At 38.5% G+C, this 26,620-nt stretch overlaps 1 protein-coding gene and 2 pseudogenes across 2 annotated transcripts; 1 reads left to right on the top strand and 2 right to left on the bottom strand.

The window, feature by feature from the left end:
• The first annotated feature begins 1,008 nt into the window (after positions 1 to 1,008).
• LOC149185013 (WAT1-related protein At1g21890-like) lies at positions 1,009 to 6,630 on the top strand. 2 transcript variants are annotated; one of them, XM_089417754.1, is made up of 7 exons: positions 1,009 to 1,279; positions 4,789 to 4,851; positions 4,945 to 5,061; positions 5,240 to 5,444; positions 5,552 to 5,710; positions 5,915 to 6,066; positions 6,154 to 6,630. In XM_089417754.1, exons 2-7 carry the CDS (start codon positions 4,805 to 4,807, stop codon positions 6,323 to 6,325), a joined length of 852 nt encoding a protein of 283 aa, XP_089273880.1. In that variant the 5' UTR covers positions 1,009 to 1,279; positions 4,789 to 4,804; the 3' UTR covers positions 6,326 to 6,630. The 2 variants fall into 2 exon arrangements, with proteins under 2 accessions (XP_089273880.1, XP_089273879.1); XM_089417753.1 differs by lacking the exon at positions 1,009 to 1,279 and adding an exon at positions 4,377 to 4,669.
• LOC149185014 (uncharacterized) lies at positions 2,477 to 4,463 on the bottom strand (annotated as a pseudogene).
• Positions 6,631 to 7,441: 811 nt separating the features above from the next.
• Positions 7,442 to 24,986, bottom strand: LOC149185012 (uncharacterized; annotated as a pseudogene).
• Positions 24,987 to 26,620: the final 1,634 nt, after the last annotated feature.

Here is a 26,620-nt window from a genome sequence, read left to right as displayed (position 1 = left end):
TAGAACTAAATATGATGTTTTTACTTAATTCAAGGAGTTTAAAAATACTTTGGAAAATCATATTGTTAGGAAAATCAATATTTTCAACACTAATAATGCTAGTGAGTTTTGTTTCGTAGAGTACGATAAGTGTTGTAATGAAAATGGCATTAGAAGACACAGGACAACTCTACAGTAGAATGGAGTTCTAGAACTAATGAACAGTATGTTAGATGGAAATAACTACGACTACACTTTGTGGAGCTAGCTTAGAGAAGAAGTTATGGAAGAAAGTAGTTGCTATTGCATGTTACTTAATCAGTAAGTATCCCACATCAAATCTTAGCGTTTGCTTTAGACCGTCCACACATTAAACTAATATTGCCGTCTTCCGAATAAAATTGAAGGATAATGTCGGACTTTGAACAAACTTTCCTGAAATAATTAATGATTCAGGTGGGAAAATAATTAAATGTAAGAATAATGTCGGACTTTGAACAAACTTTGCTGAAATAAAATTGAAGGATAATGTCGGACTTTGAACAAACTTTCCTGAAATAATTAATGATTGAGGTTGGAAAATAACGAAATGTGTACAGACACGTAGATAAGAATAATATAATTATTAATAATATTAATTGTAAATGGTACTTTTTAATAAAAAAGTCAAAAAATAATTATTAATAATTACGCCGTAAGGCGTTTCTATTTGAAATCAGCTTTCCTCTTAACTTACGTGTACATTTATTACGCCGTAAGGCGTTTCCATTTGAAATCAACTTTCCTCTTAACTTACGTGTACATTTATGAGCCTTTAATTTAAATGTTAGACGATCAAAACAATATTAGCCATCCAATTGATTACAGCGGTATACGATGCGACCTCGCAGATAGCAGATAGACGGTTGCCCTCGCTAGACGCTACTCGCTCGGCGATACTATATTCCAGGACCCGATCTGTGATTATCGACTTCAGCAGGTAGAAGGAAAAGAATCAAGATGCCGAGGGGAACTCTGGAGGTGCTGCTCGTCAACACCGAGGGGCTGCAAAACACTGCCGAGGGGCTACAAAACACTAATTTCCTCTATCATCCGAGCCAATCTCTTGCGTTTTAGGCGATCTGATAAATCTTTGGATTCGAATATTGTTAAAGAGACCGCTGAATTATGTGTGCTGTTGTATGTTCAGTAGGATCTTTGATTTAATTTTTCTCTAATGTGGCTGTGGTTGCAGGTAACATGGATCCCTATGTCATTATCCAGTGCCGAACTCAGCAAGAGAAGAGCAGCGTTGCGTCCGGTGAGTATGCATATTGATTTGACATTTCAATTCATGGCTGATCGTCCGTCAACAGCATGTCTCTCAAATCAGCCTCCACGGACAGCAATCTGGGCACAACCAAGGAGCTTAGGGATTTAACACTTGAAACATAATTCAGGTTAAAATTGGGGATTTAGTTTCAATAGTAAACAATACTGCAACCAGATCAGACCCAATTAGAACTGAATAATACAGCTAAACTGAATTATTCACAAATTTTCAAAATTTTTGGCCTGTATTGCAACCAGATCAGATCCAATTAGAAGTGAATAATACAGCACTGAATTATTCACAAATTTTCAAATTTTTTGGCCTGTCTCAGCCAAAAATGTTAGCTATGCTTTAAAGTTTAACCCAAGCAGGATAACTATACCAGCAAACCTTGTTAAGCAATTACCCTTTTGATAAGCCTTCTCCATGGATACCTTTGACCACCTAGGCTTGTAGGGCACCTACCTTACCAGAGAAGAAACAATTAGGATGAGTAGTTTAATGATAACAGAAACCCTCATTAAGTGATCACCCTTTCAACTAGTTGATACAAATCTAATCGGGCCAAGCCTTATAGAAAGAGCAACATAACCGTTTATCTTCTGTGCTATTACACATGATCAGTTAATGATGTGGAAGTAAGTCATTGTAAAACATTTGGTTAACTGCAACTCCCATTCTGTACAGACTGTTTTTGATGGTTGATATAATAATATTTCTCTAGATTGTGTTGGTTGTTGATTTCAGACAGGAGTTGTTTATTTCCAGGGATGCAGTCTAGTCTTCCTTTCTTACTTCGTCATTAGGTTCTGTGAGCTGCATCTTTTATAGTTGGGGACTTTAATTAGTACAGGAAGGATAATGCTGCTCAGATGACAAGAAAATAAGCAAACAGCAAAATATGCTTACCAGGATGACCTGTGTAAAATGGCCACAATACAGATTCCATTTTGTATAAGAAGCTTACTCTGAACATGATTCCTGCATGTTTTTGGTAATAATCAAGATGATAAAGAAAATAAAAATGGTAATATTCCAGACATATGAAACAGTGGCAAGGCAACTCTCATTTTGCGTGAGGTTCACCGTTCAGAAAATCCATCATCCCCACTGAAACCAGAAAGCCAAGCCACGAATGCAACCATCACTATTGACCAGGAAGTACAGGACAATCAAAAGACCTCCTTATTGAATGAATGGTTTGCAGTCTTCATCAACTCTGCCCATAGCCTCTAATATTGAAAAATATGTAATCAAATTATACGAAAATCCTTTAGAAGTCATTTCCTTCATTAATTTGACTACTTCATCAAACATGCCTGCATTGCTAAGTGCACCAAGAACTGTGTTGTAAGATACGGCATCTGGCTGAATCCCCGAATTTTTCATTTTCTTGGCCCACCTGCCTTAGACAAACCATTCAAAACTATATTATGGCTACTAATATCAGGTTTACATCCTCGATCTTGCATTTTTTTAAGCCATGAATGAGCTTCATCAACCATGGCTGCTCTTACCAGGCCAGACATTAATGCATTGTAGGAATACACATCAGGAATACATCCCTGACTTTGCATTTCTTCAAACAGTTTAATGGCTGCATCAATACGCCCTACTTTACCAAGGTGTTTAATCATCACTGCATAGAGCCTTGAGCTGGAAGGAGTGCTGTTTTCTTTCATTTCCTTAAATAATTCCACTGCCGCATCATAACGGTGTGCCTTACCAAGTGCATAAATCAAACTACAATAGGTAGCAGGGCAAGGCGGAAAGCCCTTCTCGTCCATCTCTTCAAGAAGCATCAATGCCTTTTCCAATCTGTTCGCCTTGCATAAACCAGCAATTAGAATGGAATATGTAAATGAACTTGGAGCAATGCCTTTTCCTTTCATTCTCTTAAACCAATGCAACGCCTCCGATGGATTGTTAGATTTTAAAAGAGCTTCCATGACGCTGTTATATGTTACCACAGTAGGATTGCATCCTACAGTTTCCATCTGTCCAAATAGCTTCAGAGCATCATCAAGTAGGCCTGCATCACCCATGATATCGATCAGTTTGTTGAACATGACCACATCGGGAGAGCAACCATCTTTCTGCATATCTTGAAATATTCTGTATGCCTCTTGGACTCTCCCTGCTTTGCCTAGCCCATTTATTACTTCAGTGTATGTAAACACATTCGGTGTACAACGTGTATCCTTCATTTCCTGGAACAACTTCAAGGCCTCTATGCATCTGTTTGATTTAAACAAACTTCCAACCAGGATCGTATAGATCTTCGCACTAGGTTGCAGACCATTCTCCTTCATTTTTTCAAAAAGCTTAATCGCAGAGTCCACATCTCCAAGTTTCCCAAAGTTGGAGATGAGCATAGTATAAGTTACCGTATCGGGAAAACATTTCCCTTCATTGAACATTTCACTGTAAAGCTCTTGCACCTTATCATGACAATTTGCCTTCATCAGCACACTAAACATGCAATTATAAGCATAAACATTGGGTTTGCACTTCTCTGTCTTGATGAGATAAAATATGGAAAGGGCCTTTTCCACCATCTTTATCTTGCCTAGTATCCTAATAATTTCAGACAATATGCTAGGATTCATGCTACAGTCACTTTTCACCATCTTTTGCAATGTCTGCCACATTTCCCCCACTAGTCCCGCCTGCGCTAAGCAACGGATAAGGGGCATATATGTGGTGGAATCATGCTTGAAATTCTTTTTCTTGGCAGCCCACTTGAAAAACTGTAATTTTACACCAATTTCTACATCAAGCTCAAAACCTCCCTAACCAATCTGTGATCCACCTTCAGCAGTAGGACTTATATGGCCTTTTCAGCATCAGGTCCCCACTTGAAAATCTTTAGGATTTTCAAAAACCTCTCATCTAGGTCCGAGGTTGGTGATTGATTGTCATACACAGGAAGCACAAAAACTCGTACGACAGCCAGTCCCTCATTGCCAACGTCACGACTCGTCGTTGCGTCTACTATTCCACTGAAAGTCCTATTCTGCGACTTGAACGACACCTAACCTTCAATTCAAGTAGTTGTGTGTAAGCCTAGTAGGTAAACTCGTATTTTACTGAATTCTAGTTTGGTTAAGGAATACTATATTTGAGATGTTTCTCCTGGTTTTCCTGGGCTTCTGGGTAGCACCAGTAGCATCTGAATCTCGGGAGAGAAATAATGGCTAGCTGGTTGGGCCAATTCAAACCCCACATAGCTCAGATTGCAGTTCAAGCATGCCTTGCAGGCATGAATATCATTACCAGAGTTGCTCTGGATGATGGAATGAGTCATTTTATCTTCGTAGCCTACACGCTGGTGGTTGCTGCAGTAGCCATTGCTCTTTTTGCTTATTTTCTTGAAAAGTACGTAATATTATGTTTGGGTAAATATGGAATTTTGATTTGATTTTCATGGCGGTCGCCAATTTAGCTGTTCTGATAAATATGCTCTTTTTGATGTAATACATTTTCTTATCTTTCAGAAATAAACGCCCAGCAATGACCTGTGCCATTTTCTGGCAGATTTTTGCTCTTGCACTTTGTGGGTGAGTAGGTAGTGAAAATTTCTGCAACTGCAAACTCTGTTGCTTTATTAATTGACTAGCCAGTGAATCTACATTGTCAAAATACTATTGCAGGACCACTCTATTTCAGAATTTGTACTTTGCAGGCCTGGAATACACTTCCGCCACATTTGCTACTGCAACGACAAATCTCATTCCTGTTGTCACATTTGTGATGGCCACAACATTTAGGTACTCATCTGTTTTTATATATCCCAATTCCATACAGAGAAACAAAATTGCAATTTGTCTCTCCAAGATTAGTTTTCTCAGATTCATGAAAGCAATCCAGACAATCAAAGTATAAAGATAATGATTCTTGGTAGTTACAGTGCAATGCAGTCTGGTTTGATTAACATGGGTTGTGCAGAATAGAGAAAGTTGATATTAGGAACAAATATGGCCAAGCAAAAGTTGTAGGCACCATTGTGTGTGTGGGTGGTGCAATGCTGATGACCTTCTACAAAGGCCCTGTTCTCGTGGGACTTAGTGGGGTTCTTCATAACACATGGATACTGGGGGCCTTAATGCTGTTTGCCAGCTGTTTGTTTTGGTCTGGGTGGCTTACATTTCAGGTACTTATAATTTTCTTCATGCTTGCACACCGTAAGAGGCAATCATCTTTTCAGTATTGGAAACATCACATATGTGTATTTTTGTGTTCTTCTTGTTTTGAATATAGGCTCCAGTTGTTCAGAAATATCCAGCTGAATTTTCATTAACAGCTATAATGATGGTGCAAGGAACTGTACAATGTGCTTTGGTGGCTTTATGTTTTGAACCAAAGGCATCTGCTTGGAAGCTAAAGTGGGACATACAGCTTTTTAGCATCGTCTACTCTGTTAGCATCTGATCTATCTTTGTTTTGTTAAAATGTTTTCTTTCATGAATTAGTTTATGGATTTCTAGTTTGTTGAGCTTAACTAGATTGCAGATTGTAATTTTTATAAATATATTTAGTCTTATTCATTTAAATTTGAGATATTCTCAGAATTTACCATTCAAATAAAAATAACCCAGCTTTATGTTTCTAAACATGGTGCAGGGAATACTCTGTTTTGCATTTGCATTCTTTGTACAAACTTATTGTATCCGTCTAAAGGGACCTATCTTTGCTGCAATGTTCAATCCAACGTCAACAATATTGGTTGCAATATTAGAACCCCTGATCCTTCATGTCAAATATCGTCTGGGAAGGTCAGATCTCTCATATTACTGCAGCCATGTCTTTTCCAAGTTCTTGGGTTGAACCCGCTTTACTAATAGCTTCTGCATATTTTGCAGTTTGTTGGGAACCATTTTTATCATCGCAGGATTGTATAGTGTACTATGGGGTAAGGCAAATGATGGTGACAACTTCGTGGGAAACACAGAAATGCGGAAGGCTGCAGATGGATCCAATAACAACATCAGTGATTGCAACATTGGCATTAAGGAACCACTATTAGAAAAATGAGGCGACAGAAATTTCTGATTAGTCTATTTTACAGAATCTGGTCACAAATCTCCAGGGTAACCTGACAAAGTTTCAAGACCGCCTACATGGGAATCCCAGTAGTGTAAACATGTTACCATTTGGATTCTTGTTGGTGATATTTTTATGATTTTTTCCGGTGAAGCATAGCCACTAATTGTTCATCAGTCACATTGTAGAATTGATGTGTAAAGTGGTTGTTTATTGTTCACATTGTAGAATCGAAGTGTAAAGGGTTGTTCACTGTTTGCATGGGAGAGTTTAAGTGTAAAATGGCTTTTAAGGTATTTTTTTTTTTTAATTGTGGTTAAAGTTTGTTGATTTTTAATTACTTTGGGACTTATGGTAATTTTAACTAATGTTTTAGGGAAAGTTTAAGTGTAAAGGTTGTTCAGTGTTTATGGTAGAGTTTAAGTGTAAAGTGGGTTTTAACGCATCTTTTTTTAATTGTGGTAAAACTTTGTTGACTCAAGTATTTGTGAGTCTTTGCAATTTTAATTAAAGTTTTCTAGAAAATGTTGAATATTCTAAGTTTTTTGTAAATTCAAAAATAATTTCCTAATTTTCTGGAAATTTTATTTCTAATTTTTTTTGGATGAGTGGGCTTTGATGTAACATAATTCCTTTGGTAGAGGGCATTTTAATTTCGATATTTGTGAGTGTTTGACAAATGATTTAAAAAAAAAGACAAATTTTGTGAGTGGTCTTGCGTCTCATAAGGCTTAATAAGTTCGTCAAGAATGTGACAGAGTTCTAGTGAAGGCAAAACCTCCCAAGCCCAGTTTATCCAAAAATGAATTCCAAGCCATTAAGTGTTTTAATGATAACCCTAACGTCCTTGTCCTTAAGGCTGATAAAGGTAATGCGACCTTCATCATGAACTCTTCTGACTATAAATCTAAGTTATTTGATCTTCTTCATTCTACTTCCTATAAAATCCTGCCCAAAAACCCCATCAATTCCATTACCCATCTTGTCAATAAAGTCCTTAAATTTTCTTCTATAGATCCCTCCATCCAACAACGCTTTTTCCTCATACACGCAAACTCAGAGAAATCTATGGGCTACCAAAGATCCACAAACAGGGGGTTCCCTATAGGCCCATTTTTAGTGCCTTCAGAGCTCCTACCCATGATCTTGGCTAGTTCCTAGCCTCTAAGCTTCAACAATTCATTGGATTCTTGCATTTTTTTAAGCCATGAATGAGCTTCATCAACCATGGCTGCTCTTACCAGGCCAGACATTAATGCATTGTAGGAATACACATCAGGAATACATCCCTGACTTTGCATTTCTTCAAACAGTTTAATGGCTGCATCAATACGCCCTGCTTTACCAAGGTGTTTAATCATCACTGCATAGAGCCTTGAGCTGGAAGGAGTGTTGTTTTCTTTCATTTCCTTAAATAATTCCACTGCCGCATCATAACGGCGTGCCTTACCAAGTGCATAAATCAAACTACAATAGGCAGCAGGGCAAGGCGGAAAGCCCTTCTCGTCAATCTCTTCAAGAAGCATCAATGCCTTTTCCAATCTGTTCGCCTTGCATAAACCAGCAATTAGAATGGAATATGTAAATGAACTTGGAGCAATGCCTTTTCCTTTCATTCTCTCAAACCAATGCAACGCCTCCGATGGATTGTTAGATTTTAAAAGAGCTTCCATGACGCTGTTATATGTTACCACAGTAGGATTGCATCCTACAGTTTCCATCTGTCCAAATAGCTTCAGAGCATCATCAAGTAGGCCTGCATCACCCATGATATCGATCAGTTTGTTGAACATGACCACATCGGGAGAGCAACCATCTTTCTGCATATCTTGAAATATTCTGTATGCCTCTTGGACTCTCCCTGCTTTGCCTAGCCCATTTATTACTTCAGTGTATGTAAACACATTCGGTGTACAACGTGTATCCTTCATTTCCTGGAACAACTTCAAGGCCTCTATGCATCTGTTTGATTTAAACAAACTTCCAACCAGGATCGTATAGATCTTCACACTAGGTTGCAGACCATTCTCCTTCATTTTTTCAAAAAGCTTAATCATAGAGTCCACATCTCCAAGTTTCCCAAAGTTGGAGATGAGCATAGTATAAGTATCGGGAAAACATTTCCCTTCATTGAACATTTCACTGTAAAGCTCTTGCACCTTATCATGACAATTTGCCTTCATCAGCACACTAAACATGCAATTATAAGCATAAACATTGGGTTTGCACTTCTCTATCTTGATGAGATAAAATATGGAAAGGGCCTTTTCCACCATCTTTATCTTGCCTAGTATCCTAATAATTTCAGACAATATGCTAGGATTCATGCTACAGTCACTTTTCACCATCTTTTGCACTGTCTGCCACATTTCCCCACTAGTCCCGCCTGCGCTAAGCAACGGATAAGGGGCATATATGTGGTGGAATCATGCTTGAAATTCTTTTTCTTGGCAGCCCACTTGAAAAACTGTAACTTTACACCAATTTCTACATCAAGCTCAAAACCTCCCTAACCAATCTGTGATCTACCTTCAGCAGTAGGACTTCTATGGCCTTTTCAGCATCAGGTCCCCACTTGAAAATCTTCAGGATTTTCAAAAACCTCTCATCTAGGTCCCTGGCTGAAGGGTTTTTTCTGTTCATTCTGGCCATTGCTGATTGGCGATCCCCAGACCTAGTTTTAAGAGATGGATCTCTAAAAATCTCCACTATCCCATCTTGGCTAGGGGCATCATTGCTATTGTTGGATGCCCCATCTAAGTTTAAACTTTAAAGTTAAATACTTTTCTAGAATTTCATGGATCCATGAATATGGTAGGTTTTGAGTAGATTCAAGATCCATGAATATTGTAGAATATGAGAATCTTAGAGAGATTACAAATAAGATTAAGGTGAAACAGGTCAAACAAATTGACCAGGTAGATTCTATCATATTCTCAAATTCTAAAATATTCCCAGAATTTATTATCAAATTAATTTCGATTCCATAAGCCTAACATGTAATTGTGTTTTTTCATATAAATTCCCATCAAATTACTTCAATTCTATGAACTTAAATATGTTTTTTCATATTATGGTCATTGGAAATTGTAGGAAGAGGAAGATTGCTGTGAGGAAATGGAGGAGGTCGGAGGGTGGAAAGAAAGCTCCTACTGACCATTCCTTTCAATTGTTATGTTCAGTACGTCACATAACATAGAAAACCTTCAAAGAAATCGAATGTACTATCGCATCGAACACAAGAAATTTTGAGCATGTACGAGAATCCCAATCCACATGGACAGAAAGAGGATGTCAGAGAGAATAAAGAGATGTAGAAGCCAGTCCACTCATTAGAGTAATTTCCGTTCCACCACAAGAAATTCGAAAACCACCGGAAAATACAACTCCCCGACATCAGAAAATACAAACTAGCGCAGTGCAGCTTCGAGACCAGAGCACAACAGAGAGAAACAGAAGCCACACAGAGCGAATGTGGATGTGGAGAAAAACTATATGCCTTCAGAACAACAACAACAGCAAAAACCCATGCAAGTCCACCACTGATTGCAAATTCGAAAACGAAAAGTCTTGCATGGTCGGGAAATGATAAAAGAGTTTACCCATCGATGCCAGAGAGGGAGAAAACTGTTTGGACGTAGGGAGGTTCCCTGCCCAAGGAAAATTAGGGACAAACAAGATTAAGAATCTCAGTCTAGATAGGCATTTGGGCTCTTTGAAAGGGGGAGGATGTGGGTCTTAATAATGCAAAAAAGGATATATATCGTAATACAAGTCATCATAAGGGTATAAAAGATTTATGACTGGAGAAAACCAACAAAGGCATTTGTGGGTAGAGGGGACATACTATAAGCTTCCAAGAAATGACCTGGTGTCCCGCAAACATCCAAGGAAGTGTAATAGTGCAGAGAGGATAAGTAACCCCCAACACAGGGAAGATGACCCCAGAAAAATAAAAAACCCCCTAGCTATAAGTCAAATCCAGTGAGACTCAGATAACCACCCGGGAGACAAAAGGATACCGAGTAACCCTAGAGATCTAGCATAAACCCATAAAAAAAAGCGAGAAACCAAAAGTCTGTGGATAAAGTGGAACAAACCTGTAAATCATTTAACCTTCGAGACCCACTAGGAAAAATAAATAACCTTCTTAATGTGCATAAGCTCTAGCCTCTTTGTGTGTGCTTTAGATTCCATTTCGATCCACTCTGTTCACAGTTCCTCACCTCTTAAAAATATGTAAGACGCTGGTATGTAATAATAAGTTCCAAATTCCTTTGGCAGTCTATATCTTTGATTGCTTAAAGAAAAACCAAGATTTATGATTTTCGATTGCTCAAAAGACTTCCTTCCGGACGGTGGAAAAATCTGGACTGTTATATTCAGATACATGTTGTTATCAAACCGCATGCAATAGACATATACTGACCCCTTTGTCAAGTTTAATTGTGTCCATAGAGATTTCTCTAGCTTTTCAAATATGTTAATATTCGTCAAAGTTGAAAAGGAGGGAGCTCTCAAGGCAGTGGTGCCGACATATGGTATTGCACACTGACAACTCTCAAGATTGACTTTCTTTGAATCTTCAGTACTTTTGGTATCGTTTCCACAATGTGCCATATCGGTGTGGTAGGAGGTATTTGAAGCATCATCATCAGGGCGACATATGGAGCTTTTGGATATGAATGTTTTGGAATCACAAACTAGGTTACCTTCAACTCTACATTTCGAAAAAGAATAGATAGTTACATTAAGGAAATTGATGGTGTACAACTTTGGAATATAATTAGATTAATATCGAATCATTTAATTTTCAGAAAGTTTCACATATCCAATGACTTTTTTTCCTCTTCCTAGTCATATAGACACTACAAGGTTTCCCATACATATAAATGAATCAGAAATCCACATGAATTAGTTTAGAGGGTTATCATGGAAACCCATACACCCAATTGTTGGTAAGGTTTTTCCCCAATGGAACATTCGTGATGTTGTTGTATTGAAGGTCTATCAATTGGAGCTACTAGCTTAAAGTTCCTTCCATAATTGACAGAGTCCCATCTATAGAATTATTGGAGAGAATCCTACACCATTGGAAAAAGGAAGATCACTGAATTTTCAAGTTTGTTCTTTCAACAATGTAACATTGAAGGTACTACAAAGAAAATATTAAATACACTTACACTCTCTCAAGTTGTGGTGAGCTAAAAACTTCATAAGGAAGCTCCCGATTCAAATTATTGTTTTCTATCACACTATAGAACAAGGCAAAGGGAAAGGAAAAGCCAGTCAATTCGAAATATAGTAAAGCTTAATTTGTGTTGTATTTCAAACCACTTGAACTTACATAGTGGTTAAAGATGCGAGAGTAGATAAACAAGTGGGCACATTGGAGACCTCGAATGGATTGTTACTCAAGTCCCTATAAAATAAAATACCATACACACAAATATTGGAAGTCTTAACTTGATAAAATCAATTTGAGATATTTTGAGCATAGTTTGAACCTTCTACTTACAAGTACTGAATATCTATCATAAAAAGTAAGTCAGTTATATAACCGTCCAGCTGATTATTTGATAGATGCCTGAAAAATGCAGAGTGTCAATGAATTCTTTTGGTCAATACTATCGTCTAACATCTCTGAACAGGCACAATCCATTGTTGATCTTAAAATTCATTAATATTTTCCAAACGTCTGATGTCGGACATAATTGGGCCTTCCAAATAGTTTCGATCAAGCATCCTATTAATCATAAAGCAAGATTTAATAAATGGTTTGTCAAGATATTAATTAAAACAATAATGCTTAGACTTCTAAACCTCACACATCTCTAATCCTTCAGGCCCCTCTACCCACATCACGTGAAAGGCTCCCACAACAAGGGCAAGTGAGCGTCTAAGGACTTTTTCCCCAATGTTTTTCCTGTTTCTCCAGGATTTGTGCCTTTTTCAGGCATAGAGCCTAGGTCACTACCTAGAACTCAATGACACCTTCATAAATGAAATTTCACAGTAGGACAAAGATACATTTGCAAAAACAACAACAAGGACTAGACTAGACCCCTACTAGCCCTGACAGAAATTTCGTCAAACATATCACAAATATGAAATCTACAGGTCCTCACAACATAACTGACGATAGGGGTCTCATATTTATCTGAGAATCGCTAAGAAGCATTGATGCCTTAACACATTAACTGCAATTTCATCTATTAGGCCATAGATACATTGTTCATTCATTTACAAGTCAAAACATATTGAGAGCCATACATCATCATTGCCATAAAACATTCTCATAAGAAACATATAACGAGTAGCATAACAATGATAAAACAATAATCAAGATCGCATAATAACAAGTACACTTACCCATCAATTACAAGAGGAAAAGAGTTATTATTAGCGTATGCAAATTGAAACTAGGTCTCGGACTTCCACGTACCACCCGACCATAGACATGGCTAAACCAATTCTCCCTTTAGCTAGTCACCCCCATGCCATATTCCAAGCATGAATGTGGTATCTCATGTAACAATCCATCAAAACTGAACCAGGGCTTCCAATGGCCAAAACACCTCAACCCATCAAGCAGTGATTCCATCTCACAGTCGGACATCGCAAACCATCACCAGATTGGTCTCTAGCGAAGCCTTCTAGGGCTCTAGATTGTTTGTTCCAACCAAGCCTTCTAGTACTAGTAACTCAACCCATAGTTGTTGCCTAGCTTCTAGAGTCTTTGTTCAACCAAGGCTTCCAGGACTAGTAGCTCAACCCACAACTGTCACCAGACTTCTAGAGCATTTGCCCAACCAAGGCTTCGAGGACTAGTAACTCAACTCACAGCTGTCGCCGGGCTTCCAAAGCGTTTATCCAAACAAGGCTTCCAAGACTAGTAACTCAACCCACCAAGGGCTTCTAGAGCGTTTGTACAATCAAGGCTTCCAGGACTAGTAACTCAACCGAAGTTGTTACAAGGCTTCCAAAGCGTTTTTCCAACCAAGGCTTCCAGGACCAGTAACTCAACCCAGGCTGTTATAGGGATTCGAGAGTGTTTGTCCAACCAAGGCGCCGAGAACTAATAATTCAACCCACAACTAAAGGAATATGAGAACTAACCAAAAAATAAAAGTAAAAACCACAATACCATGGTTATCCAAGAAATGACAAGGCTGGGAAAAACCACTGTCAATCCAAGCAATCCTCCATGCCAATGATAGATCATAACCAAGAAACCACATGCATGCCAAAACTAGCAAGGAAATCATACATGCAACTCGGTACCTGCAAGCAAAACCCACTATAGTTGTTGATCCTGATGTCCTCTTGCACTTTCCTGCTTTTCCTTTGCCTTCTTGCTCCAAATTCCAAGTATGCCACACTCCTCCAAGAGTGCTCCAAGAAAACTCTAAGTGTCCAAAAGTATGAGAGAGAGAGAGAATAAAAGCGAGATCCACCAAGACATGCCAAGAAAAGCTTACCAACTGATCCTCATAAGCCTTTTTTATCAATGAGGCCTCTATTTTCTTCAATTTCCATTATTCCCTTCATTTTCCTCCTCGCATGCAACCTATGACCTTTCACCTTCCTTTTCTCCTAATTTCCATTATTTTCATAAATAAATTTGCTAAAAATGCCATTTTTTCTGTACAAAGCCTTGGCCATTTCCAAATTCCTTTAGCCATAATAACCGAAATGAACACCCACTAGGATGTTTTGCCCACCATTCAACTTGGAATATGTGTCCCATGACCTTGGTCTTTTTTTTTACATGGATTTTTAGCCAGGGTTGTTACAAAATTAGTAATGATAAGTTTTGTGAGCTTCATGCAACAAATGAAACTAGGCAAGTGTTTAAATTGTACTAGGCACTATGGTTTTCCTTGAGTAATAGTGACGAGTCAATAGGTATTGCGATAGTGGTTTTCCTTGAGTAATAGTGATGAGTCAATAAGCATTGCGATAGTAGCTAGTGATGGATGTCATTTTTTATTAAATTATGATAGGTTTTGCCACTTTGAAAACAAGAAATAAAAATACATTTAGCGAGAGTTTAATATATAATTTAGGTAGCATTTGGTTTTATATATGAGATTAAGGTTAAATCCTACTAAAAAGGACATACCACACTTAAAATTGGCCCTAGTGAGGACTACAAGGGACATAGGCTTCTTTTTTTTAATATTATTTACGCTCAAACTACATTTTAATCCTCAAATAAGACTTAAAGTTGCTTCTAATTAAGAAAGAGTTTGCCTTCATTAAAGAAATAAATACTAACTCAAGAATTCGAAACATTTTGCATGAATTAAAGCCTATCTCTTTAAATATCACTAACATAACAATAATAAATCAATTCATACACATAAATAAATGCAATAATAGCTATATTCACCATCAATTAATGACCAAAGAAGATTTTAGGGGCTAATATTCGCAGGTGGGCTAATTTATAATATAAAATTATTTTACCTTTGATATCTAGGAAAATTTATAAAGACTATGCATAAAATCATTAGAAATTTGAATATATTTACAAAAATATCATCAAACATTTTAAAGATTGCATATTAGAAAACACTGAAATTCACTAAGGTTTTTAAACTTGAAGATAAATTTATGTCATTAAAATTTTCCTTATTAATAACTAAATTAAAATAAACTTAAATATCTTTAATGTTTAAAATAAAATAAACTAGAATAACCACATTAATATTTTTAATGTGATTAATAAAGTGGAAGACTTCCATTGACGAAATCTAAAGAAAGACCTGAAATTGATGATAATTATTAAAATTTGAAGAGTTGAAATGGATGATAATTATTAAAATGTGAAGAGTTGTACAAGGTTCATGGACTAACTTGATTGTTAAAATAATTAAAATTGAAAAAGTGAGCTTTAGCTAACAAAAGCGATGCAATAAAACTTACTAATAATAAAGGTGCTGTACGTGGAAGACTCACATCGCGCCATTTTAATGGTAAATTTTTTTTTATTACTTTACTAAATTAATTAGTTAAAAGTTTCATTAAATAAATTTAATTTAATCGGTATAATTTATATAAAAAAATTATATTAGTTTAATTATATAAATAAAATAGATAATAAATATTGAGTTGATAAATATCAGAATACTTATTATACATATTTCACATAATTTGAAATTAAAAAAATTATATCTTTATTGCAAATTATTATTATTAATTAAAAAAATTAATATATGAGCTAAACATATATACATTTTAAAAAACACGTTACAATATTTTTAACCATAAAAATTCTTAACATGTAAATCACTTTTATTACAATATGATGGGTAAATACCACAAGTTCAATATAACATATGTCGATATGACATTTTCTTTAATTAATTAATTTGAGATAAATTAATTAAAATAGTTTAATTAAGATAAATCTTAACCTTTGATCCATGACACTACTATGAATATTTTGACATATTTCATGGAGATTAAATCTCTACCATCCACCTAATAATAACTAATAATTAAATTAAAATTGTGGGAGGTCTATTTTTTGAAATAGACACGTTGTAATATATTTATTTATTTTTATTTTTAAGTTGATATTTAAAATTTTTCAATAATAAGATATGCAAATTTTAATTTTTTTGTTTATTAAGTTTTTTATTCAAAAAATTGTAATTACATAATGTTCTAGCCAACACTAGCATGTATCCTATTTCTTAATCACTAATATGGAAAATATGTTTTTTTTGTCAAAATATGTTTTTCCTTATTAAAAATGTTTTATTTCATTGGCTAGAATTTTTTACAGGGTTTTAAAAGTACTATTTTTTATTGTTGAGAATGTGCTTATGTCAACTCACCAAACATGGTTTAGCAAGAAAAATAAAACAGATAGAATTTATGTGCAAATCTTGCACGAAAACTCATTTGTTTTCCCTCCCCAACAAATAGGTTGAACATGAGTAATCCAAAGGAAATTAAAATATATTTAATTGATATTAAGTAGCTAAGACCATGGTGACACAATTGTTGGTCATGAAATCAAGAAATTCTATTGATCATGGATTCATTCATTATCTATCATATGACAAGTAACCTCAAAAATTTCATTGATGAAAAGTGAAAACATCCCTTTCTTTTTCTAAGTTCACCAGCCAAATCATCTCAAGAAACTGTTTAAGTTGCCCCTAGATAGATTGTAGTTACTAGTTTGAAAGAAAATCCAAACTGTAATTGGGCTCAAAAATTGTAAAAGTGAAATCAACTTGGAGTGTTAATTTTCTCTCGTATCACATAATATGGGTTGGGTTTAACAAATTTTCACTCGAAATTCTTCCTCTGATTTTTGTGGTGACTTTTGTTGGAAGTAATGCTTCCATGTAATGATTGAGTTGTCATTGTGAGTCCCTAGGTGTCAATCTAGAAGTAGTCATTTTCCTATGTGTGAGTTGTGAGAACTATCTAGATGTGTCGTTGTCAGTGATCTAGATACTATAAATATATAATGTCTGTGAGATCAATAAATCATATTGTTTTTGGTGTTGTGTTTAATCGAACTCTCTCGCTCTCTTTCATATTTCTAATATGGTATCAGAGCCAGTTCTGGCCTGATTCCTTAAGGGAAGAGCAAGAAAATAAGAGATCCTTGAATTTTACAGCTTTGTAAAATATATAGATATAGAGCGTGTGAAATGTGTGTGAAATTTTCATATTTTTTTTATGCCGAAGTGTTTTGTGTGCATCATTGATCTGTGTAGAGACACAGAGTGATTTCCACGTGGAATATCCATTGAGTCAGTAGATCAATGATCTATGGCTGCATCTGAAATTTCCGTTGAATATTAGAGGAGGTGTGAAGGGTTTAACTATCGTGTAGATCTGCTCCTTAAAAATAAAAATCATGTGCAATAAAGAAACTGTTGGAGATGTTGTGATTGGAGTTATATCGGGTAGAAGATACGAGTTTTGGGCAGATGAAGCGAGTTCTGTGGGAGCCTGTGGCTTGAACTCTCACTCAAAACACAGATCTGCTGAAGTGATATGTCTGAAAATCGTCACCCTGACGTAGAAAAAGACCAAGAATCTAGGGGTCTCACCATTAGCAAAGTCACGGATCGTAAGCATGAAACAAGTTTTTTTCACTATTGACTGTGTTGTGGCAGAGGAGCTTTAAGTCCGAAGAGTCCATCTCCAATCTCATGTTGCAAAGTTCGCTCTTTGGGTGTCATCGTCCCTCTCAAAAGAACGTTGTTGGTTTTCTCTTCCTAATCTAGGTGGCGTAAAGAACCAGTGTATTGCCGTTGGTCTTCTCATCTTGATATGCATGACGTAAACAATTGCAGAGCAATGGATCTATGTTGTGGATTTATCCATAGGAAATTTTTTTCCTTTGCAATGATGTGCTCTCAGGTCGACTCTCTTGTGGAAAGCAGTGAAGATCATTCAAGTAGCTGATTTAATGAATCGTGTTGTAGTGAAAAAAAAAAGAAAAAAAAGAGTGTGAGATGGTGTTGGTGTTTTTGTTTTTATTAGATATAAAAAGGGTTGATGATTCTTAAAGTGGAAGCCCCGATGTCCGAAACGTCAATTCTTGTATGTTAGTAATTTTGGTTATAAAAAGGGTTGGTGGTTCTTAAACTGGAAGCCCTGGTGTTCAAAACATCAATTTTTGTGTAAGGTCAAGTTGTTTGATCAACTCTTAAGCACATTCAGTATCCAGACCTCCATCCTATCAACTGACAGATAGCTGAAAGAGAAACATCCGACAGATGGTGGTTCCATAGGATGGCTCATTACTTGATGGCTCTTATCGTCACCCTGACGTAGAAAAAGACCAAGAATCTAGGGGTCTCACCATTAGCAAAGTCACGGATCGTAAGCATGAAACAAGTTTTTTTCACTATTGACTGTGTTGTGGAAGAGAAGCTTTAAGTCCGAAGAGTCCATCTCCAGTCTCATGTTGCAAAGTTTGCTCTTTGGGTGTCATTGTCCCTCTCAAAAGAACGTTGTTGGTAACTTGGTTTTCTCTTCCTGATCTAGTGGCATAAAGAATCAATGTATTGTTGTTGGTCTTCTCATCTTGATATGCATGGCATAAACGATTGTGGAGCAACGGAACTATGTTGTGGATTTATCCATAGGATTTTTTTTTCCTTTGCAATGATGTGCTCTTAGGTCGGCTCTCTTGTGGAAAGAAATGAAGATCATTCGAGTAGCTAATTTAATGAATCGTGTTGCAGTGAAAAAAAGAGAGTGTGATATGGCATTGCTATTTGTGTTTTTATTAGTTATAAAAAGGGTTGGTGGTTCTTAAACTGGAAGCCCCGGTGTTCGAAACATCAATTCTTGTCTAAGGTCAAGTTGTTTGATCAACTCTTAATCACATTCAGTATCTAGACCTCCATCCTATCAACTAACGGATAGCCAAAAGCGAAATATTCGATAGATGGTGGTTGGTCCATAGGATGGCTCATTACTTGATGGCTCTTATCGTCACCCTGACGTAGAAAAAGACCAAGAATCTAGGGGTCTCACCATTAGCAAAGTCACAGATCGTAAGCATGAAACAAGCTTTTTTCACTAATGACTGTGTTGTGGCAGAAAAGCTTTAAGCTCGAAGAGTCCATCTCTGGACTCATGTCGCAAAGTTCGCTCTTTGGGTGTCATCATCCCTCTTAAAAGAACATTGTTGGTTTTCTCTTCCTGATCTAGGTGGCGTAAAGAATCAATGTATTGTTGTTGGTCTTCTCATCTTGATATGCATGGCGTAAATGATTGTGGAGCAGCGGATCTATGTTGTGTATTTATCCATAGGAATTTTTTTTCCATTGCAATGATGTGCTCTCAGGTCGGCTCTCTTGTGGAAAGCAGTGAAGATCATTCGAGTAGCTAATTTAATGAATCGTGATGTAGTGAAAAAAAAAAGAAAAAAAGAAAAAAAAGTGTGTGAGATGGCGTTGGTGTTTGTTTTTTTATTAGTTATAAAAATGGTTGATGATTCTTAAAGTGGAAGCCCCGGTGTCCGAAACGTCAATTCTTGTATGTTAGTAATTTTGGTTATAAAAAGGGTTGGTGGTTCTTAAACTGGAAGCCCCGGTGTTCGAAACATCAATTCTTGTGTAAGGTCAAGTTAATTGATCAACTCTTAAGCACATTCAGTATCCATACCTCCATCCCATCAACTGACGGATAGCCGAAAGCGAAATATCTGACAGATGGTGGTTGGTCCATATGATGGCTCATTACTTGATGGCTCTTATCCAGGAAGCCCCGACAAGCGGAGTTGTCAATATTGTTGACCTTGCAAAGTTCATCAACAATGGTCAGAGGTGATTACAATTTAAATCAAGTGACAGCTCGAAGATGTGGTGGTGAAATAGTGGAGTTTGCGAGATTCCAGAGAGGATGTGGGTGTTGATGATGACCATATCAGACAAATTTGACAAAGATTTATTTATTGTTGTAATGTGTGTTTTTTTATATTTTCTACATGTAAGCATTAAGGGAGGGTGTTGGAAGAAATGCTTCCATGTAATGTGTGAGTTGTCATTGTGAGTCCATATGTGTCAATCTAGAAGTATTCAGTTTCCTATATGTGAGTTGTAATAGTTATCTATATGTGTCGTTGTCAGTGATCTAGATACTATAAATATGTAATGTCTATGAGATCAATAAAATAATATTGTCTTTGGTGTTGTTTTTAATCGAACTCTCTCGCTCTCTTTCATATTTCTAATAACTTTTAGCTGGTAATTTCCTCATTATTGATAGATATCCCTTTGCCTTTGATGCTTATCTATTAACACCCTTTAAAATCACCATACTATATGTCATACTATATGTGTTATTCATCTACTCATGCAAAGCAACAATTGTAGTAATCGAAAAGAATGGCTAAAATCTTATGTTTGTTATGAAAAAAAAATGAGTAAAAATATAAACACGGGCTTAGAAAAATGTTCGCCATGAGCTTTATAGAGACATTTAAAAAAAATAAGAGCATATACTTGGAGTTATATATATTTTACAAAAACCTCCTTCAAAATTTCTATGCTCATTCTAAATTGTCTACAAGAATGTTCTCAAAATTGGTATTTCAAAGTTTTTAATTGAATTTGATTAGTTCAGTAGAAGGCACGCCCAACCCTCACTCTTGAGTATTTTTGAGTGGTTTCGGTAGGAAATGATTTTTCATTTAATTTGACACATTCATTTGCTTTTAATTTTCTAATTCTAGATTTAAAAAATCTTGTTGTATAAATACACTACAAGGTTACCTTCTAAATGTGAAATACCGGTTTAGTTACTCAAAATGCAAGCCTGAGTTCTATCCTTGGGTATTATATGTTTTTTCCTCCCATGATCTTATACGAGTCCAAAGTTGTCTCATAAAATTTTCATGAAGTCCATATATGTGTCTTAAAAATTGCATGAAGATCATAATGGATTCGTACTTATGCATAAACTATAAGAAACATTGTCATAATTGAAAAGAATGACTAAAATGCAAGAAAAAATTTAGGGGCTAATATTCATAGGTGGGCTAATTTTCTATGCTTTTTCCAACAAAAATATTTACTAATTTCCATTTTTTCTAAATATGATTTGCCCAAATTTTACTTTGAAAATACCCAAAACTTTATAAATGTACTATATAAAAGTATTATAATTTTGAATATTTTTACAAAAATATTTCCAAACATTTTACAAATTTCGTAATATTGATGTTGGCTTCTTGGGGCCTCACCTAGGTTCAGAGGTGATTTAGCCAAACAAATCCTGGTACTACTGGCCCTTTCAGAAACATTCCACGAAGCGCGGACTGAGGTCTCACCAGAGGTAGTATGGGAGGGTGCTAGAACCAGGTTTCCGCACCCTAGAGATGTCTGATGAGTTCAAGTGGTCCGTGGTTCGACCCTGCGCGCACGTCGCTACACGAAGTTTCCCATACCTTGCAGCCTGAAATGCTGCCTTTGTGCAGCCTTACTCGGGGGCCGAACACTGTTATTACCCAAGTCCTTACTAATATTCCAATGTTAGTTGATTATCTTAGTCTACTTACATGATTTAAGTTATACTTAACAATATAAGCCATTCATATAGGTGCACGTAGTAAATAAACAATATATTTGCAATTTATATCAAACATGAAATAACCCAAGAACACATACATAGAATTAATATAAAACTTCTCTTTATTATTTTCTTCCTCGGTTAAAGACTCAACTCCGCCTTGTGCACTCAGCTGCAGGGTTCTGCGCACTTAGCTGTGGACTACTAGGCCTCTGCGCACTCAGCTATAGAGCCTTCTCCTACACTACGACCCAAGACACCCTTAGACACTTAGACTCTTGCTCTTTGCTTCCACTTCGATCTGCTTAGTTATGTTTTACACTTAGAGCCTCGCTCTATTTATACAATCCCATGGTCCACAGACCATGGGTAGGTCGACATTACATTACAAAACTAGGGCGGACAACCCTGTGACTCAGTCATACATTTCGCGCATCGCGCCCGCAATTCGTGGAGTCTTTACAACAATAGGTCAAAACTTGGGCTTTGAGCCCCAAAACATGCCTTGGGGGGATTCCATGCCCAACAGGCCCCCAACACAAACATCGTGACTCACCCTCAAGTCACTCAGTCAGCGCGGTGATCTTGGCACGGAGTCCCTCCAACTGTTCTCGAATTGTGTTGAGGTCTGCAGCACACTGAGCTGCTGCTTGCTGGATCTGCTGCATCTGCTGTTCCGAGACCTTTGTGTCTAGGGTGATTCTCTGCATCAATGTGTGCATCCCTTATATGTGCGCCAACTTTCCTTCGATGTTTGCCATGATAGTGAAGGCCTCGTCGATCCAAGGCTAAACGCGCGCTTTGGGAATTGCCTCCTTGTGTTGTGTCGCATCCACCTACTCCTTCAGTTATTTGGCATGCTGCATCCTCGCAAGCCTCTAGGTGAGGACGACTGTCTGTGCAGTTCCTCGGACATTGTCGTATGGCTATTGGAGTTCTCGCACTTCTGTTTCTAGGTGCTGGATGTTGGGGTCCTCTGCAGAGTCGTGAAGACCTCAAGTGGTTGTTCCAACATGTTGGTACAATCTCACACTACACCTCTTATTTCCTCCAGTCCCGATGTGATAGTGCTAATGCGCTATTCTATGACTTCTAGGGGAGTGGATGGTTGCGCCTTTAACCGCAGCTCAGCGATCTGAAGATTCAAGTCCAGCTGAACCTTTGTCGTTTCTTCCGTGGACTTATGGACTTCGTTGCTAACTTGTGGATCCGCACCTCCACTAGTAGATCTGCTGGGATGGCTAGCTCCGGGACACTGCGGCAAGCGTCGCCTACCACCTGTACCAACTGCTGATTTTGTGACACCAATTCGTCGCGCTGCAAGCTGAGTTGTTCCATGTTTATCTTTTGTTCGCTGAGGACTTGGATCGTGTGACTCTCCCTAGCATGCAGCTCTGCCGTTATCCCATCCTGTAACAGATATAGTGTCTCACGCGGAAGGGCAACCAGATTAAGGCCAAGGCCTTTCATCATGCTAACTAAAAATCTATCGGCCTCATTTGATGTCACTAGGGCCCCTTCTGGCAACACTATTGTGTTTTCCATCTGTGCATGCAACATCTTCTCTGTTGTCGAGGATCCTGCTGCAAGGTGGGTTGAAAGGGTACCCACCTGAGGGGGGCGCACCTGTAACTCCTGTAACTACGCTCTAAGGGCCCCCAACACAGTCTGTGCTCCTGCATAAAATCTTGAAGAGCCTCATTGGTGACATCACGCACTGTCTTGCCGATGTCATGCAGATCACCCTTGGTTAGGGTGATCGGGTCAATGGCCAATTTCGAGGCCTTGACCTTCTTCCTCGGTCCTGCTCGCTCTGCCGTGTGTGGGCGCTTCAACTGTGTGGATGTGGTCCCTGGGTCCGCACTCCCTTCTGCTGTTTTTGCTTCCTCTACCTCCTGCTCCTGTGAGGGTGTTGCTTGGCCCTTGCTTGCCTTCACGGTGGCTTCCTGTGCTGCTATGGCTACTTCTGCAACCTTTTTCTACTCCACGGCTTTCTGTGCCACTTCCCACGCTACCCGTACCTCAGCTGCTGCTGTTTCCTTCTGCCTTTTCTCGGCCAACTGTGTGACGCGCAGCTTGGCATCATCTTTCTTCTTCTGTGTTGCCACCCTCTCGAGTTCTGCAAGATCTAGGGTGCGCCATTCTGGAGGCCATGTCTCCAAGACAGTGAAAATGGCGTTGTCAGTGGCTACAAAAGGTAGCTTTGTCCACTGCTTCGTTAGGTCCTTTCACGCCCTGATAAAGATGTTGTGCATGTCTGCCTTAAATTCTGCAAAACTCTGCAGATTGTTGTACACCGTGGGTGACAAGCGTGGCTTCCAGTTGATCCACATTCGGATGTTCATCTCCATGAACACCTAGAAGATCTTGCTATCACGTATCCTTTTCGCATCCTTCATGGCCTAGAGTGAAGCGTACTTCACGGCCTCTGGTAAATCTTTGTCAATTGTGGGGAATTGACTATCCTCCGACAGTTCCCCCGCTACAAGCACTACACATAGTGGAAGGTTTTACCCTGCTCCTGGGCTTCGCAACAATTCTTCAAGAATTTCGTGCAAAGGAATTCATCCCAATTAAACTGGACCCCCTCCGCACACTGCTTGGCCAGTACGATTATCGGTGCCGATACCTTGTCTGTGCGGCACTTTCCCATAACTTTGCCTGCCAGGATTTGGGTTGCTATGCATACCGCTTTGTCCTTGATGCTGGAGATGGTGTAGCCCTGCTTCTTCTTCTCCAGCTTGTACTTTGTCTTCATGGCCTTCGCGAGGGCCAAATCACTACTCTTCCCTTCTGATATGGTCATGGGGTCCTTTCCTTTGTATGGTAGCTGGGAAATGCGATGAATTAGGTTTGTCGTGATGGGGATAGGCTCCTCCAACCATAGATACCCATCATGCACTAGGTAGAGCAGCTGCTTGATGACGAAAATGGTTATTGGGGCGTGGTGGAAATGCGACACCCATAACAGGTTCAGTAGCTTGGCCTTTTCCATTTCGTGTAGCCATTTCCGCGACTCTAACATTGTCACCACCGCTCTGGTGCTCTGCTTCATGAGGATCCCGGTCTCCAGGTGAGGGAACTTCTCACGATCAGCAAGGTCCCAATCTTCAAACTTCATGGTTGGCACGCGGCCCAGGTGTGTTCCTTCAAACAAAATGTCGTCTGGGAGGAGTGGGGTCTAGAGTGAACTCTTGGTTTTTTCCAGGTCCTTGGGCACTTTGGCCTTCCCTTTTCATGGGGGGACATATGCGGGCAGTTTTGTCGCAGAGTGTGTAGGTTGAATATCCTCCTCCATGCCTTCGTCTTCTTCCTCTGCGATGATAAGGGCCTGCAAATCTTCTTCTTCCTCATCTATTTCTATCGTGACAACTTTCCCCTTCTCTTCCATTGATAGTTTGTTGTGCAGCGGGTTCCTCGGGGACATGCATACGGGAGCCATTGCCTACTTATCCTTCTTGGGTCTTGGTGTACATAGTGATTTGGGGATCTCTGCCACAACCTCGGCACCTTCTGGAACATCCTCCACAGTTGGGGTTTGCGCAGCCTCGCTGATGGTTACCTCTTCTATTCCCAAACCATCCTTAGTCATTGTCATCATACCTGGGCTGTAATCTATCACTCACGAATTCAGGGGCTCAATTAATGCTCGGCTCACAATGCTCAGGGCTCTATTCAATTGCTCAATTCTCAAATGACTAAGTGTTGTTTGCTGGGCAGCCCTTTGTGTTTTATAGCGCCTTTTGAATTCAAATTCGACCGTTCCCCCCAATTCCGGTTCATTAATGCTTTCTTGGCAGCAGATTTTCCCAAATATTGCCCATAAATCGCATCTTAAATGTCTGCCGTGTTGCACAAAAAATTGTCACCTTGACATTCTGCAATCTATGTGAGTCCATTACCACTCATACTTTCCTCCTTTGCAAGTCTTAAGCCTTAGTTCCTCATATCAAGCCTTGAAAATAAGAGAAAGCCCTCAAAAGTCTATAAAACTCTGGTTCCGCACTTTCTCTTAGCATTACCTGCGGTCCCGCACCTAAAGGTCATGTCCCCTGTGCACCTGACCACTCTGTCTCTGTGTTATGGGTGCGGACCCCTGTAAAAGTCAAAAAGGCACAAGTATATTCTTAAAAACTCACTTTGAGTCATTTCTAGAAGCTTCTGGAAGGAATCTTGAGGTGGCAAGTTCGCTCCCTTAAGGTTCATGCATCCCATACCTTAAGGAGCTAACCCCTTGATGTGAGGAGCTTATCCCTTTGAAGGAGGACTCTATCCCTTCATAGGTGGACCTGTAACCTCCTTCCTTTGCACTATAAAATGAAGCATTGGGCTGGTTACTGAGGAGGTGGAAGCTGAATATTTTTGAGGTGAAATGTTGCTGGAACTTAGTCTTCCTAATTGAGCTTTTATGAGGAGAGATTACATACCTCTTTGATCTCATTTGGAAGAGTGTAAGGCTTGTCAAAGTAAAGGAGATTCCTGTTTCGGACCCTAGGAAGAGCTTGTTCAACATCAAGGCTGAAAAGGTTGTAAGGTTCTTCTATTTCAAAGTTAATACAAATAAGTTTGTTTTTCTCAATAAGCTGTGTTTTATGGTTTATTTTATGGATTCCTTGATCACCATAATGAACATGGTTTATGATATTAGCTATGCAGGTGTTATTTGATGTTTGCTTGTTTGTGCTTGCAAGTTCTCAAAAGGAAACTCTTTCGGATGGTCGAAGGATGGCTGCTACAAACTAGTGTTGGACTTAAGATAGGGTCTAAACACCTCTATAGTTTTTATTAATGAATCGCAATATGTTTAGAGAAAGATAGATTTGCTTTTCTGCTTATTGCTAGATATCTTTTAATACTAGGGAGATCGGCCTTGTCCGCAAGATTGATTTATCCGGCCAACATGTCGCCCACTCCGTTTGGCCTCAAGTCAAACATCCCATCATGAACAGTGACTTCAACGGTCACTTTCTGGCTAATCCGTGTGGCGGCGCAGTCCCTCGTGCACTGTCGCAGACCTTGCGATTCTCTGCTTTTGTGCGCATCTCCAACATCATGCAGCTCCTGGGCAGGATAGTTTATAGTCCCGCCCTCCCTTCCAACTACTTGGAGCACTAAGACTATCCTTCCCCTAGCTAGTTGGGTGGTCACACCACCCGTGTGGGGCTCCATTCTGTCCTCCATCACTGTTCTTAGAGAATCCCCACCCTCTATGGTTGTGCACTTCCT

The sequence above is a fragment of the Pinus tabuliformis genome, chromosome 3_2 (assembly GCF_031772625.1).
Source record: "Pinus tabuliformis cultivar Carrire ecotype Pingquan chromosome 3_2, CPIR1, whole genome shotgun sequence".
Lineage (NCBI taxonomy): Eukaryota > Viridiplantae > Streptophyta > Pinopsida > Pinales > Pinaceae > Pinus > Pinus tabuliformis.
The sequence above is the reverse complement of the archived record's forward strand: the minus strand, read 5'-3'. Positions and strand labels throughout refer to the sequence as shown.